This window comes from Toxorhynchites rutilus, chromosome 2, assembly GCF_029784135.1.
Source record: "Toxorhynchites rutilus septentrionalis strain SRP chromosome 2, ASM2978413v1, whole genome shotgun sequence".
NCBI classification, from domain to species: Eukaryota; Metazoa; Arthropoda; class Insecta; order Diptera; family Culicidae; genus Toxorhynchites; species Toxorhynchites rutilus.
In genome coordinates this window covers 137997095-138010677 of record NC_073745.1, presented here as the reverse complement: position 1 = coordinate 138010677, position 13583 = coordinate 137997095, and the positions used below count along the sequence as shown (strand labels likewise).

Here is a 13583-nt window from a genome sequence, read left to right as displayed (position 1 = left end):
AGACACTCATCAAGCTGCAGCTTCAGAAGTTGGAGGAAGAACGGAAATTAGAACATGATTATATAGATAAAAAGTATACACTTTTAGAAGGAATTGCCAATGCATCTAGTTCTTGTTCTGGAGTTAGTATGAACCGCGTGCGTGAGTGGGTCGATGATAACACTCATAATGTAGAAAAGTGCGTTCACTCTGGTAATTTTGAGCCTCAACGACATTCTACTCAAAATCAATCACTCGCATCGTCGAATTCAGTTGTAAGCAATAGTTCGATTCCTGAAGTCAATGACGGTCTGAGGGCCATGGCCGTTAATTGTACGGAGCAACCTAACAATCAACAATCGACGAGGAATCTGTGTCCTGAAGAGTATGTTGAATGTCCTATCACCAAGAAACAACTTGCCGCGCGTCAAGCGATTCCAAGGGATCTCCCCTCTTTCTCTGGGAATCCCGAGGATTGGCCTATATTTCTGTCGTCCTTCACCAACACCACTGTAATGTGCGGTTACACGGATGCAGAAAATGCAATCAGATTGCAAAAATATCTTACGGGAAAAGCATATGAAGCTGTCAAGAGCCGTTTGATGTATCCATCGAACGTGAAGGGAGTCATCGATACACTGCGTATGCGTTTTGGTCAACCTGAAGCTATTGTCCACTCATTGATAGCAAAAATCAACGCGTTGCCGGGTTTAAAAGAAGACAAACTAGAGACTATCATGGATTTTGCGGTAAATGTTCAAAATTACTGTTCTATCGTAGATGCATGTGGGTTGGAAGACCATCTTTACAACGTGTCCTTACTTCATCAATTAGTCAACCGACTTCCACCGTCAATTAAACTTGACTGGGCTAGATATCGTCAAAAGCTTGTTAGCGTCAATTTGGCGTGCTTTGGAAACTGGATTTATTCACTTGCAGAAGCGGCCAGTGCCATTACTGTCCCAGCGATCCAGGAGTCTAAATCCACGCGGAGTGATTTTCATCAACCCAAGAAAAGTGGTGGTTTTCTTAACGCTCATCTAGAATCCGAATCCCCACCTCATGATCTTCAGACACAAACCTATCATAAAAGTTATATTCAAGACTGCGTTGTGTGTGGAGCCGATTGTAAGGGCGTCGAAAATTGTAAGCAGTTCATGGGGCTTCCTCGGGATTCTCGCTGGGCTGTAGTGAGAGAATTCGGTCTATGTCGTCGATGTCTTCGTAAACACAACGGAAGTTGCAGAGCCAAAGTTTGTGGTAAGGATGGTTGTACTTTTAAACACCACGAGCTCCTCCACAATGAACAGAAACACAAAGAAGTTTCAAGACCCGATGATCCTCGTCCAGGAACCAGTTATTCGCACCACGAATGCAACGCTCATCGTGCTAGTTCAAATGCTGTTCTGTTTCGTTACCTTCCTGTCACAATACATGGAACGAAAGGGTCCATTCAAACATTCGCCTTCCTAGATGAAGGCTCTGCGTTGACTTTATTAGACCATGACCTCATGGAAGAGCTTGGACTGGATGGAACAGAAAGTCCATTGTGTCTTCGGTGGACTGGTGGCACTGAGAGATATGAAAAAGACTCTCGAATAACACACGTGTCTATTGCGGGCACGCAGGATGGAGCAAAGAGGTTCAAACTGAATGAGGTGCGAACGGTGAAGGAGCTGCAGTTGCCATATCAATCTCTAAACATAGATGAAATGAGGATCAAGTATCCACATTTACGAGGTCTGCCCATAAGATCATACAACGACGCACGGCCGCGAATCCTAATAGGATTGAAGCATGCTCACGTTAGCTTGGTTCTACAAAGTAGAGAAGGAAATCCAGATCAACCGATAGCGATAAAGACTCGTTTGGGTTGGACCGTTTGTGGTGGTAATGGCGAGAACAATGCGTCGAATTTGGTGCACTACTCTTTCCATGTGCATTCCGAAGAACATTCGGACGAATTCTTACATAACGCCATGAAGGAGTACTTCGCTCTCGATAGTCTTGGAGTAGTAAGACCCAGTCGTGCTCTGTTGTCGTCCGAAGATCAAAGAGCCTGTTCAATGCTCGAATCTCTCACTAAGTACACTGGAGACAACTTCGAGACTGGTTTGTTGTGGAGATACGATGATATTCGTTTACCTGATAGCCGGCCAATGGCTCTTCGTCGGTATCAGCTACTGGAAAAAAGAATGCAGAAAGATCCGGAGCTTTTGAAGGTTATGAACAGGATACATACGGAAATTGTCTAAAGAAAATAAAAATTTGCCTGTTTCACGCGCGTGGTATTTGCCAATATTCCCAGTGGTCAATCCAAACAAACCTGGAAAGGTTCGATTAGTCTGGGATGCAGCAGCTACCGTATTCGGAACGTCTCTAAATTCTGCACTCTTGAAGGGCCCGGACCAAATGTGTTCGCTCTTCTCTATTCTGTTGCAATTTCGGAAGCACCGTGTAGGACTAACTGGGGATATACGCGAAATGTTTCACCAAATCCAAATCCGCGAAACAGACCGATCATGCCAGCGGTTCTTTTGGAGAGACAATACAGGAGAGATTATTGTTTATGAAATGTGTGTAATGACTTTCGGTGCGTGCTGCTCTCCAAGCAGCGCTCAATATGTTAAAAACATAAATGCTGAACGGTTCTCTAGGAAATACGCAGATGCAGTGAACGCTATCGTCCAGCAACACTACGTGGACGATATGTTGGTGAGCGTAGACTCCGAAGAAACAGCTATTCGACTAGCTCAGGAGGTAACGTACGTACATGCCCAAGGCGGGTTCGAAATCCGTAACTGGGTCAGTAACTCAACAGCTGTTATAACTGTATTGAATCAGCCAAAAGCGAACGCGAAAAGTCTGGATTTGTCTACTGAAATATGCACCGAGAAAGTACTAGGATTGTGGTGGTGTACAGAGTCGGATTCGTTCACATACAGAGTCGGATGGGACCGATATGAAGAAACGTTGTTGAAAGGACTACGTCGACCAACAAAACGAGAAGTGCTTCGAGTTCTTATGACAATTTTTGACCCTCTCGGATTGATTGCGCATTTTCTCATATTCCTGAAGATTTTGCTGCAGGAAATTTGGCGCTCTGGTGTTCAGTGGGACGACACCATCAACGATGTTTTGTTCGATAAATGGCGATCCTGGCTGCGTGTGCTACCAACAGTTGAAAAAGTACGAGTTTCCCGGTGTTATTTTGTTCAAACGTCCTGCGAGTATCAAGCTGAGTTTCACACCTTTGTCGACGCTAGTGAGAACGGGTTTGCTGGTGTGTCATTCCTTCGTTTCATCTGTGGTGATCAGATAAAATGTACCATAGTTGCCGCAAAAACCAGAGTCGCACCGTTAAAGTTCCAATCTATTCCAAGACTCGAACTGCAGGCCGCCGTGTTAGGAGGAAGATTAGCACATACGATTCTAGCATGTCTCTCAATTCAAATTACAAGACGCATTTTTTGGACTGACTCTCGCGACGTTTTATGCTGGATTAATTCCGATCACCGTCGTTTTACACAGTTCGTAGCGCACCGGGTTAGCGAGATTCTCGACATAACAGAGGCGGAAGAGTGGCGTTGGGTGCCTACGAAACATAATGTGGCAGATGATGCAACAAAGTGGGAGACTAAACCGGATCTGACACCAAACAGCAGATGGTTCAACGGTCCTAGATTCCTGTGGAAAACCGAAGAAGATTGGCCACAACAACCAATACGAAAGAGCTCAACCAATGAAGAGTTGCGTCCCAATTTGGTGGCTCACCTGTCGAACCAATCACCGCTAATATGTGTTACTGATTTCTCCAAATGGCAACGGCTGATCAACGTCGTCGGATTTGTGTTTCGTTTTCCGAACAACTGTCGTCTGAAGAGCAAACATCAATCAATTTGCACCGGACCGTTATATTTAGAGGAGAAACGTGCGGCCGAGGAACATGTGGTCCGTCAAGCCCAACAGGATGTTTTCCTTGATGAAATAACTGCTCTAAGAAAACAACAACTCATATCGAGAAGCAGTTCTCTAGTTAAGTTCAGCCCCTGGTTAGATGACCGAGGAGTTCTGAGGATGCGAGGCCGAATTTCCAACTGTGTGTTCATTACAGAAGAAGCAAAAAATCCTATAATTTTACCCCGTGACCACTACGTTACTACCTTGATTATCATGCATTACCACCACAAATTTCACCATTTAAACCATGAGACTGTTATAAATGAGATACGACAAAAATACTCGATTTCGCGAATTCGCGTTTGCTACGCCAAGGCTAGAAGAGCCTGTCAACGCTGCAAGAAGGCCAGAGCAGTACCATCTCCTCCAATCATGGCGGACCTTCCAACTGCTAGATTAGCAGCACATTCTCGACCCTTTACCCACGTAGGGATAGACTATTTCGGACCGATGGAGGTAGCCATAGGAAGAAGAGTTGAAAAACGATGGGGAATGCTGGCTACATGTATGACGATCAGAGCTGTTCACATAGAAGTCGTCCATTCACTAAGCACCGATTCCTGCATCATGGCTATCCGCAATTTAATTGCTCGTCGTGGAGTTCCTCGTCACGTTTACTGTGATCGCGGAACCAACTTTGTTGGCGCTAGCAACGAGTTGACTAGAGTGGATAAACTGCTGAACAAAGAAGCCATCATAAAAGAGTTTTTGGGTTACGAAATAGCATGGTCGTTTAATCCACCAGCATCGCCCCATATGGGTGGTAGTTGGGAGCGTATGATCCGCAGCGTGAAGAGCAATCTGATGTCTCTAGAAATACCCCGTAAACCATCAGACGAAGTACTACGTAATGCGCTGACTGAAATAGAAGGTTCATTAAATGCAAGGCCGCTTACACACGTTCCAATCGAAGATCACGCGGCTCCAGCACTAACCCCTAATCACATTCTTCTTGGAAGCTCTAACGGGACGAAGCCACTTACGTTTTTAGATGATAGCAGCGTTGTCGTGCGTCAATGTTGGCGAACTTCTCAGATCATTGCCAACCAATTTTGGAAACGTTGGCTATCGGAATACCTACCAGAGATAACTAGGAGAACCAAGTGGCATTCAGCCTGTGTGCTACCGGTGAAGATCGGTGACGTGGTCATCGTTGTAGATCCAAAGTTACCTCGCAATTGTTGGCCAAAGGGAAGGGTAATAGCAACTCGTCCTGGCAAAGATGGAGAAGTAAGATCCGCAACGGTTCGAACATCCGGGGGAGTGTATGAGCGCCCTGTGGTTAAGCTTGCTGTATTGGACGTTCGCGATGGAAAGTAAGTCGACTAGGTGGTCGACATACGCGGGGGAGTGTTAGCAGCCCCTGGTTGCAAACGCGCACCCATCATACAACAACCTTGGACAACACATACGAACACAAGTAGAGTAGAGAGCAATAGAGAAGGTAAATAAAACAACCATTGTAGTGCTACCATTTTGATCCCAAGAAAGTCACCGGTGAATCTAAATCACATAAATTTCAATCACACACAAGAATTACATATAAGAACATTAAATATCGAGGTATGGTTGAATTTATTTATAAGGATTTATTAGCCTAAACTGTTTCTCCACAAAACAGGATTAAACATATACAAGGAATTTAAAAAACACTTAGGGGACTAAACGTAAGTGAACATAGATTGGAAACAAACAATAAGAACAATACAATCACAACATTTTATCATAATCACAAACATTATCGAAACACAACATTATGTATGAAAACCACAAATATTTTATTATGTTATAACTTATAGATTAAGTAAAATTACATTTCATAGGTATATTATAATCTCCATTGAACTACACCAAGTTCCTGTGTTTTATTCTTTGGAGCATTATAATCCCGGAATCAACCCCTTCAGTCCCGTTGGTGGAAAACCAACACTGTCCATATTGCTCCCACTTAATATGTTCATACCCGCACCGACAAAAATGTTTTACTTTTCGGTCTGTTTTAATTTCAGTAAAAACATTAAAAAACACTTTTTTGTAAAACATTTGGTCGATTAATTCGAAAAACAGTATATTGAATTGCAAGAAAATACATTTAAGTTTTGAGAAGCATGAGTTTCCAAAGATATAATTGAAGCTCTTCTTAACATGTCCGTTTTACCCCTACCTCCCATATCCGGAATCATTCAGGAGGTAGTAGAGGATCATATTGACCTTTTTTTGTTGCGGGTTTTGTTTGCCTCAAACTGACTTTAAAAAATAAGTACGCTCAGTATGAAGTTGTTTCCATTTGAAAGATGAGAAATAATAATACTGAATATAGTTGTGAAACGTCTAAACTAGTGGATTTAAGTAACATTTTGGAAGTAAAGAACCTAAAAGTTTTTAGATAAAATTTTTGGGATAAAATTAATAATATCCCCTTAGAAACCACTCTAAGGGGATATTAATAATTTTATCCCAAAAATTATTATTTGTCCCAACCAATTTGTATAATAAAATTTCTATCAACGTTTAACCTTTTGAGTTAGGCTCTCGTCAAATTTATGGGAAGAATAGAATAAAACTATACAAAATTATCTCCAAAAGAATTGCAAGATCATCCCTTCATTGATTCTGCTCATTGAGAAATGACTATTGTCGGCAAATGGAGATAATAATAATATGTAAATATAATGGAAATAATAACAATCATAATACGCATCGACTCACAATGGGAGCTAACGCCCGTATTTAGGTAAAGATTGCTCGCTGCGTTGTGGGGGAAAACGAGTGATTAGTAAAATCGAAATAACATACCCATTTTAATCGTCAAATTGTTTACTTTTTTTACTATATTCACTGTTCATGTTCTAAGTAAAAAAATGGATAAATTTCCTGTCTAATGGTATACAATACAACATATATCACAATAATAATTTTGCGTAATATTCGTTTGAAACCCCTTAATGAATCGTTACATACCTCATTCTCAATTTCGTAAGGTGATCCCTAGGGTGCCAATGAATGTATGGGAAGAAATCGAATAACGTTAAAATTTGAGTTTTTTTTTGAAAAACGAAAAATCACCGAAAATAGAGGTTTTAAAGAAAAAATATTGATGCCAAATGTCTTAAAATTACATTACTCGTCGAGATTTACAGTTATCTCAAGAATTTTTTTTTCCAAAAATCGAAAATTTTTCAGAACAAGTGCTAAAAAAAACGTTTTTTTTGACAAAAAAAAATTTGAGATAACTGTAAATCTCGGCGAGTAATGTAATTTTAAGACATTTGGCATCAATATTTTTTCTTTAAAACCTCTATTTTCGGTGATTTTTCGTTTTTCAAAAAAAAAATCAAATTTTAACGTTTGTGACACCAGTAAAAAAAGTCCGAATGAGCAAATATTTTGCATAGGATATACTATCGTGCAAATCAACATTTCGTAGCAAGTTCCGAATGAAAAATCGAGATAACTATTTTTATTGGCACCCAAAACCATACTTTTCGTTTCGTATTCCAAAAAAAAAAACTAAGTCTCAAAGTGCCGATTTTTGACAAAAATTTTTTTTTCGAGATGACACTAGACCTCGACGTTTCATGCCGTTTTAAGACATTTGGCATTAATTGTTTTTTCGAAAATCTCGATTTCCTTTACTCTCCCCTTGGGTGATTTTTCGATTTTCAAAAAATCGAGGGGTTGTATCCGAGACACGAACGTCTAGGACGTAGGACTACGCACTCTTTTTTTTTTAATTTGATGGTTTATCATTTCGGATATTATTTGCGAAAACGTCGAAATTTCATTAATAACTCTTTAGTAAAAAGTTCCAAACACCCTGAAAAGGTTTAATGGCTTGCGTGGTTTTGTAGAAACATTTCGAGAAGCAACGATTTTTTCTTGCCTTTGCGAGAACAATACATTAATTGGTCATATGTCGCAATTGGTTTCTTTATATCAATGCACGCATTACACTGAGTGTTTAACGAGACGCATCTTCCGTGCATCGCCATTCAACAAGCATCAAACACGAGTCCAACAGAATGACCGTTTATGAAAAATTGTTTCTCGACTCTCGGTCAAAGCCATCAACAAAGCTAGGAGCTTGTTGCATCAGAACAGAGCCGATGCGCACGAGAGCAAATACGAATGGCAACTAAAAGTATTGAAGGTGTGCTATTCTCATGTACAGAAAATGAACAGGTTCTAAGTTTCGCGCAACGAAAACAAGCAACACACACAAAGCCAAACACTGATGGCTAGAATGGACCTATAATTATTTGCACTCTTCTTTTTTTTTTTTTTTTTTTTTCTGTATTATAGTGACTTCAACGCTTCTGGCTGGTTCGTCACTTTTACCTTCCATTTTGGAAGATTGTCGGGAGTGAGAATTGAACTCGTGATCTTGAGCGTGAGAAGTATGGATGTTACCTCCACGCCAGATCGGCTCCACTTTGCACTCTTCTCTTTTTTCGCCTGCTTTGCCATGGCTGGAATGGTTGTGTTAATTGCAATGCCAGGTGCACTTCAAGTGAAATATTCGCTAGCGTTCACAGCTCGAGGGGAAACATAAAACACAAAACGAGCAGAATAAGCGACCTGTTGTTTCGGGCACAGAAAGATTCTGAGAATTTTCCTCAGAGGATATGCAATACTTACACGCTAGCGACAGCTTACTCACTATGCAAGGGTGGAGTTTACTTCGCAAATATGCTCTTTTCGCTATCCCCCTTCGTTGTTTCTATTCTAGCGGCTGCATAAGTTGCTCGTTATTGACAGCTCTGTTCGGGAAAGCACACAAATGGACAGAACAAATGCATGGAGAAATGGGAATGCTTCCAATTTTCATCAATTTAAACCATATACAGACTATAGGATTGTAATGTATAGCATATTAAACAAATCTTAGAAAATTTCCGATTCAATTGGTATGCAAATCGTTAAAATCCGTTCGCAGCAAAAATAGTTATTAACGTTAACTTTATTTCATAAAAACGTGACCTGTTTTCTGATTTGGCACCCTTAATTTAAGACGTAGTCCTACGTCAAAAACTCAAACTTTGATCGCTTTGCGTCACTCTCCCTTGAGTCCGATTGAGCTGATATTGTGCATAGGGTGTTTTTTCGAGGTGGTGAATATTTTTTATGGGGTAACATTTTGAAACTCGAGATGATCATTTTCATTGGCACCCTAGAACCAGCCTATGGCTGAAAGTTCCTTAACCCTCCTGTACTCCCGTGCAAAATCATAACACGTATACTCGCGCACGGTGTCACAGACCGAAAATTGAACTTCTCTGTAATGTTGCCATTGTGTATTTTTCAGGTTTTATTGGCATTTATTTGAAGAAGAGGGTATTATTAAATGAAAAAACTTCAAAAAATATGTGTTCTTCGTCTTTATTATGTTTTAATAGTCACCTAATTCAGCCTCCTCAAACAGAGTAATTTTTGATACTCCAATACAAATAACGAAATTCGAATTTTTATGTGTTATTAATTAAAAGTAATCAACTGAATATAATTCATGGAAGTATAAAGAGCTATAAAATAACATAAAAACGTATTAATCGATTGTGATTTCATTGGAGTTAGAATCAGAACATAGCATAACTGCATGCTCAAAACCAACATATTTTGTACATTTCATGCAGTTGTTGCGTGTTTTTCGAGTCTTTTATCGAAAAGAAGAATGTATAACGACCTTCTAGATAATCACCAGATGATAAAGGTTCTGGAATATAAAGTTTGCATATTTATAATATTCTTTGTCTCTGTATACTTTGTAAACTAAGAATTAATGCCTTTTTTTAGATGGGGCATAAAAAGATGATGTAAAAGGATTTCTAGGAACTTCCTTTTCTTTTTATTGTTTTCTTGTCGATAATGAACCATTATAAAAAATATCCCCGAAACTTTAACTGTTAAAAATTACCATAAGCCACCGATTAGTTTATAGTTTACTAGTTAATATATGGTTTCGTTCAATCCAGTTACAAAAGGGACTGAAATAAAATAAGAATAGTCCGGTAATGATCTTATGCATAATTTTCAATCAATAAAAAATTCACGCCACTAACATTTCATTCAACAATATTCTAGAGTATGAAAAAAGGCACTTGTCCAAAAAAGTTACTACTATACTCGCGTCGGTGTGTCAGACCGAAAGTGTTGAAAAAGTGGCACACGTCCCCTTTGTACCAACACATGCGATACGCTAAACGATGACGAACGACGAATAACGAAGCTAGAGAGAATCGCAAAGTCGTAGTGTTGATATTTTCTGAGAAATGAACGAATTATTGATTCCTCGGTCTGACAGACCAATGCGCGAGTATAGGAGTGTTAAATAAAGACAAAAGAAAGAGTATTCCTATGTCAAAAGCTCTTCACGAGACCATGGAGCACCTGATCTGGCGGAAGACCGCAGATGTGAAACTGGAAGTGGATCTCGGAATTACTACCAGCGTTGACGACTTCATAAACCGTCCAACCCATCCGAGTTTTAGAAGAAATTAGTTCGTTTCTAGAAAGTGTTACGGAACGCAAAAACACGCTTGTCTCCTAATATTTTGATTACTTGAAATGACATCGCCTATCAAAGATTGCTCCTATATGAAGACAGGGAGACAGAATAAGAGACTAACATTATGCAAAGCCACTCATAATTAGTGTATGTGCTAATTGAACCACAACAAAGAAAAAAAAAATTAAGATATATTTTCATTAGACATTGACATTGAAGAACAAATATTATAAAAAAAACTTATTTCCAAGGGGGTCAATTCTGATATCTTTTTGTTCGATGCTCATCCATAGTATTTCTGTACAAAAACAATAGTTCTGAGGATTGTTTTCTATTCATCCCTTCGACTGAGCTTCCAGCAGCCTATGTATTTTAGTAGCTGTTGCATGTAGACACCTAGTCGTTCGGAAGATTAGCTCAGATTACTATAGCGAGGACTGTTGTCCATTGGTTTGCATCGTTCAGTTTTATGTATTTATCGGTCGCCGAACCTTATCTAGGAATTTGTTATGCTCTTGGCGATTCCCATGGAAGTGTTTCCTTCGAGTCGCGTATGACGCTAGAACGGTTGTTAAATGCGAGACTGTTGTATCTAAAGCTTCGTCCAGACCGAACGTTGTGTTCTGTTTTATATAAACAAAATACAGCTAGAAGTTAGTAAAACTTGCTAACTTTGTTTTCCATCAAACTTTAGTGGTTATTATCAATTTGTTGTCTGTACGTAGAGTCAATCGTCGCAAAATTGAGTATACAACTCGTGTTATTGTTGAGTTTTTCGGGGTTAAAAAATAAATAATTAAATGCGACTTATATTCATCGTAAAATCGATCCATTTTACTCTCAATTCAGTGATAAGAAAAAAAATTAAAATGGTCACATTTCTATTTCATGTTTAAAATACAAACAAAAACTCTAATTAAGACGTTGCAAAATTGAGTGTACAGTTCAAGTTTTCCTTGAAACGAAAATTGAAATCAGTTCAGAAATGTTGATAGATAAGAAAAATCAATCCCCTAGTATTTGGTATGACCCTCTTTGACGTCCAGCGCTTCCTGCAAGCACCGAGGCGAGATTTCTGGTCACTGTAGACGAAAGTACCTCCCAGATCTCCGTAATCGTCGTTTTGAGTTCCGCTTCGTTTCCTGGATTTTGAAGGATGGATGGTTCTTGATTTCCCACCATATATACTCAATAGTGTTCAAGTTCGGTGATTTCGGAGGTGTTTTGAGTTGTTTGGGATATAACAGAGCAGGCATTCCAGCACCACGAAGTCAGTTTGCTTCGGGTCATTATTCTGTTAAAAGTAGTAATCACGAGGGAGACCAAATTTCTGAACGGGAGACTGCAGGTTACGTTTCCGGAAGATCAATTGAGTCATCTTGTCCATCGTCGAATCGATAAACACTATGGTTCCAGTTCCAGACGCCGCCAATGTACCATGTATAAACTGACTACCGCCGCCGTGTTTTACTGTGGAAACCAAATGCTGAATCTGAAGCACCGATCCTGGTTTCCTCCACGCCATCTGTCTTCCATGACCTTGTTCCAGAACTCCTTGGGTCTGTTTACATATGCCTTAGCAAACTGTAGTCGTTTTTCATATTCACCTTTTAGATGAAATATTTTTCACGGCCAATACGACCTCTCATCTTGTTCCTGTATGCTGCTCTCCGGTCAGTGTCTGCGTTGACAGGTCTTCTAATGATGTCGGCCACTTCGGTAGTCAATTCAGGACTGTTTGTTTGAGGATTCTTTCGCAATGTTCGAACAATTACCCGTTCATCATCAGAAGATAGGATCAGTTTGCGTTCTCTACCGGGAGATTTTCCATGGTTCCTTCATATTTCCACTTGTTTGTGATTTTCTTTACTGCAGAGTGGGTTTTTTTTCCGACAGCAGCTGCTATTTCCCGCAATGTCTTTCCCCGACAATATTACTTAGTATCATTGTACATGTTGGGCCGGTGGCTCCACTCAATTATCCCTAAGGTTAGCCTCAAACCATGGTTCAAAAGTCTGGACTTGAGTCGGGACTTTATTCGCACCTTCTCCCGACTCATATCCAATCACTGTTCGTTGAACGCGCTACTCTTTCGTTTTGATCTCGCCGACAGCAATATCTGTGCCTGTGGCCAAGGTTACCACGACATCGAACACGTTGTTTGGTCATCCGAGGAGTATATTGTTGCCAGATCGAATTTAGAAAACTCTCTTCGGGCTAGAGGAAGGCAGCCCAATGTGCCGGTGAGAGATGTGTTGGCTGGTTTAGACCTTGATTACATGTCCCAAATATATGTCTTCCTAAAAGTTATCGATCTTCGTGTCTGATTGTCCTTATATCCTTATATTCTCCTTTTCCTTTTCCTTCGCGAGAAATCAAATCCCTTCTCATTAACAATAGAATAAGGTGAAATGTAAATACATATTAGATATAAGATAGGTTTAAGAATTGAGTGTAATGAATGTGAGTGTGAATGTGAGAGTGAACATTGTTAACATATCCTTTTATCCCTTCCTTTTCCTGAAGAAAATATGTCACCCTTCTAAACTCGAGTAGACCGCGAGTAATCGGTTTTCTACACCATTAACATTAGAATTAAGGAAAAATGTTTATACTTGTAACAATACAGTCAGGAGTTTGGCTCCTTTAAACTTATGTAACTGAGCCTGTAAAAATAAACGATTTAATAAAAAAATTGTTCATGTAACAATATCTATTTCTTTTATCTTACTTGCCATTTTGATAAAAACCTTTTTAACACTCCTATACTCGCGCATTGGTCTGTCAGACTGAGAAATCAATAATTCGTTCATTTCTCAGAAAATATCAGCACTACGACTTTGCGATTCTCTCTAGCTTCGTTATTCGTCGTTCGTCATCGTTTAGCGTATCGCGTATGTGTTGGTACAAAGGTACAAAGGGACGTGTGCCACTTTTTTAACACTTTCGGTCTGAGACACCGACGCGAGTACCTTTTTCATATTCTAGAATATTGTTGCATGAAATGTATAAATTAATGTTAGTGGCGTGGACTATTTATTGAATATAATGCATAAGATCATTACCGGACTATTCTTATTTGATTTCAGTCCCTTTTGTAACTGGATTGAACGGATCCATATATTAACTATTCGTCGTT

The 13583-nt window shown here is 39.7% G+C and overlaps 1 protein-coding gene across 1 annotated transcript; it reads left to right on the top strand.

Annotated features, from left to right (window-relative positions):
• Positions 1–2562: 2562 nt before the first annotated feature.
• LOC129766164 (uncharacterized) lies at positions 2563–5259 on the top strand. Its single transcript, XM_055766633.1, has one exon. The coding sequence runs from the start codon at positions 2563–2565 to the stop codon at positions 5257–5259; it is 2697 nt and encodes an 898-aa protein (XP_055622608.1).
• Positions 5260–13583: the final 8324 nt, after the last annotated feature.

What these genes read in the sequence shown, in the direction of transcription:
- LOC129766164 (XM_055766633.1), top strand. Translation starts at nt 2,563, where the DNA reads ATGACTTTCGGTGCGTGCTGCTCTCCAAGCAGCGCTCAATATGTTAAA.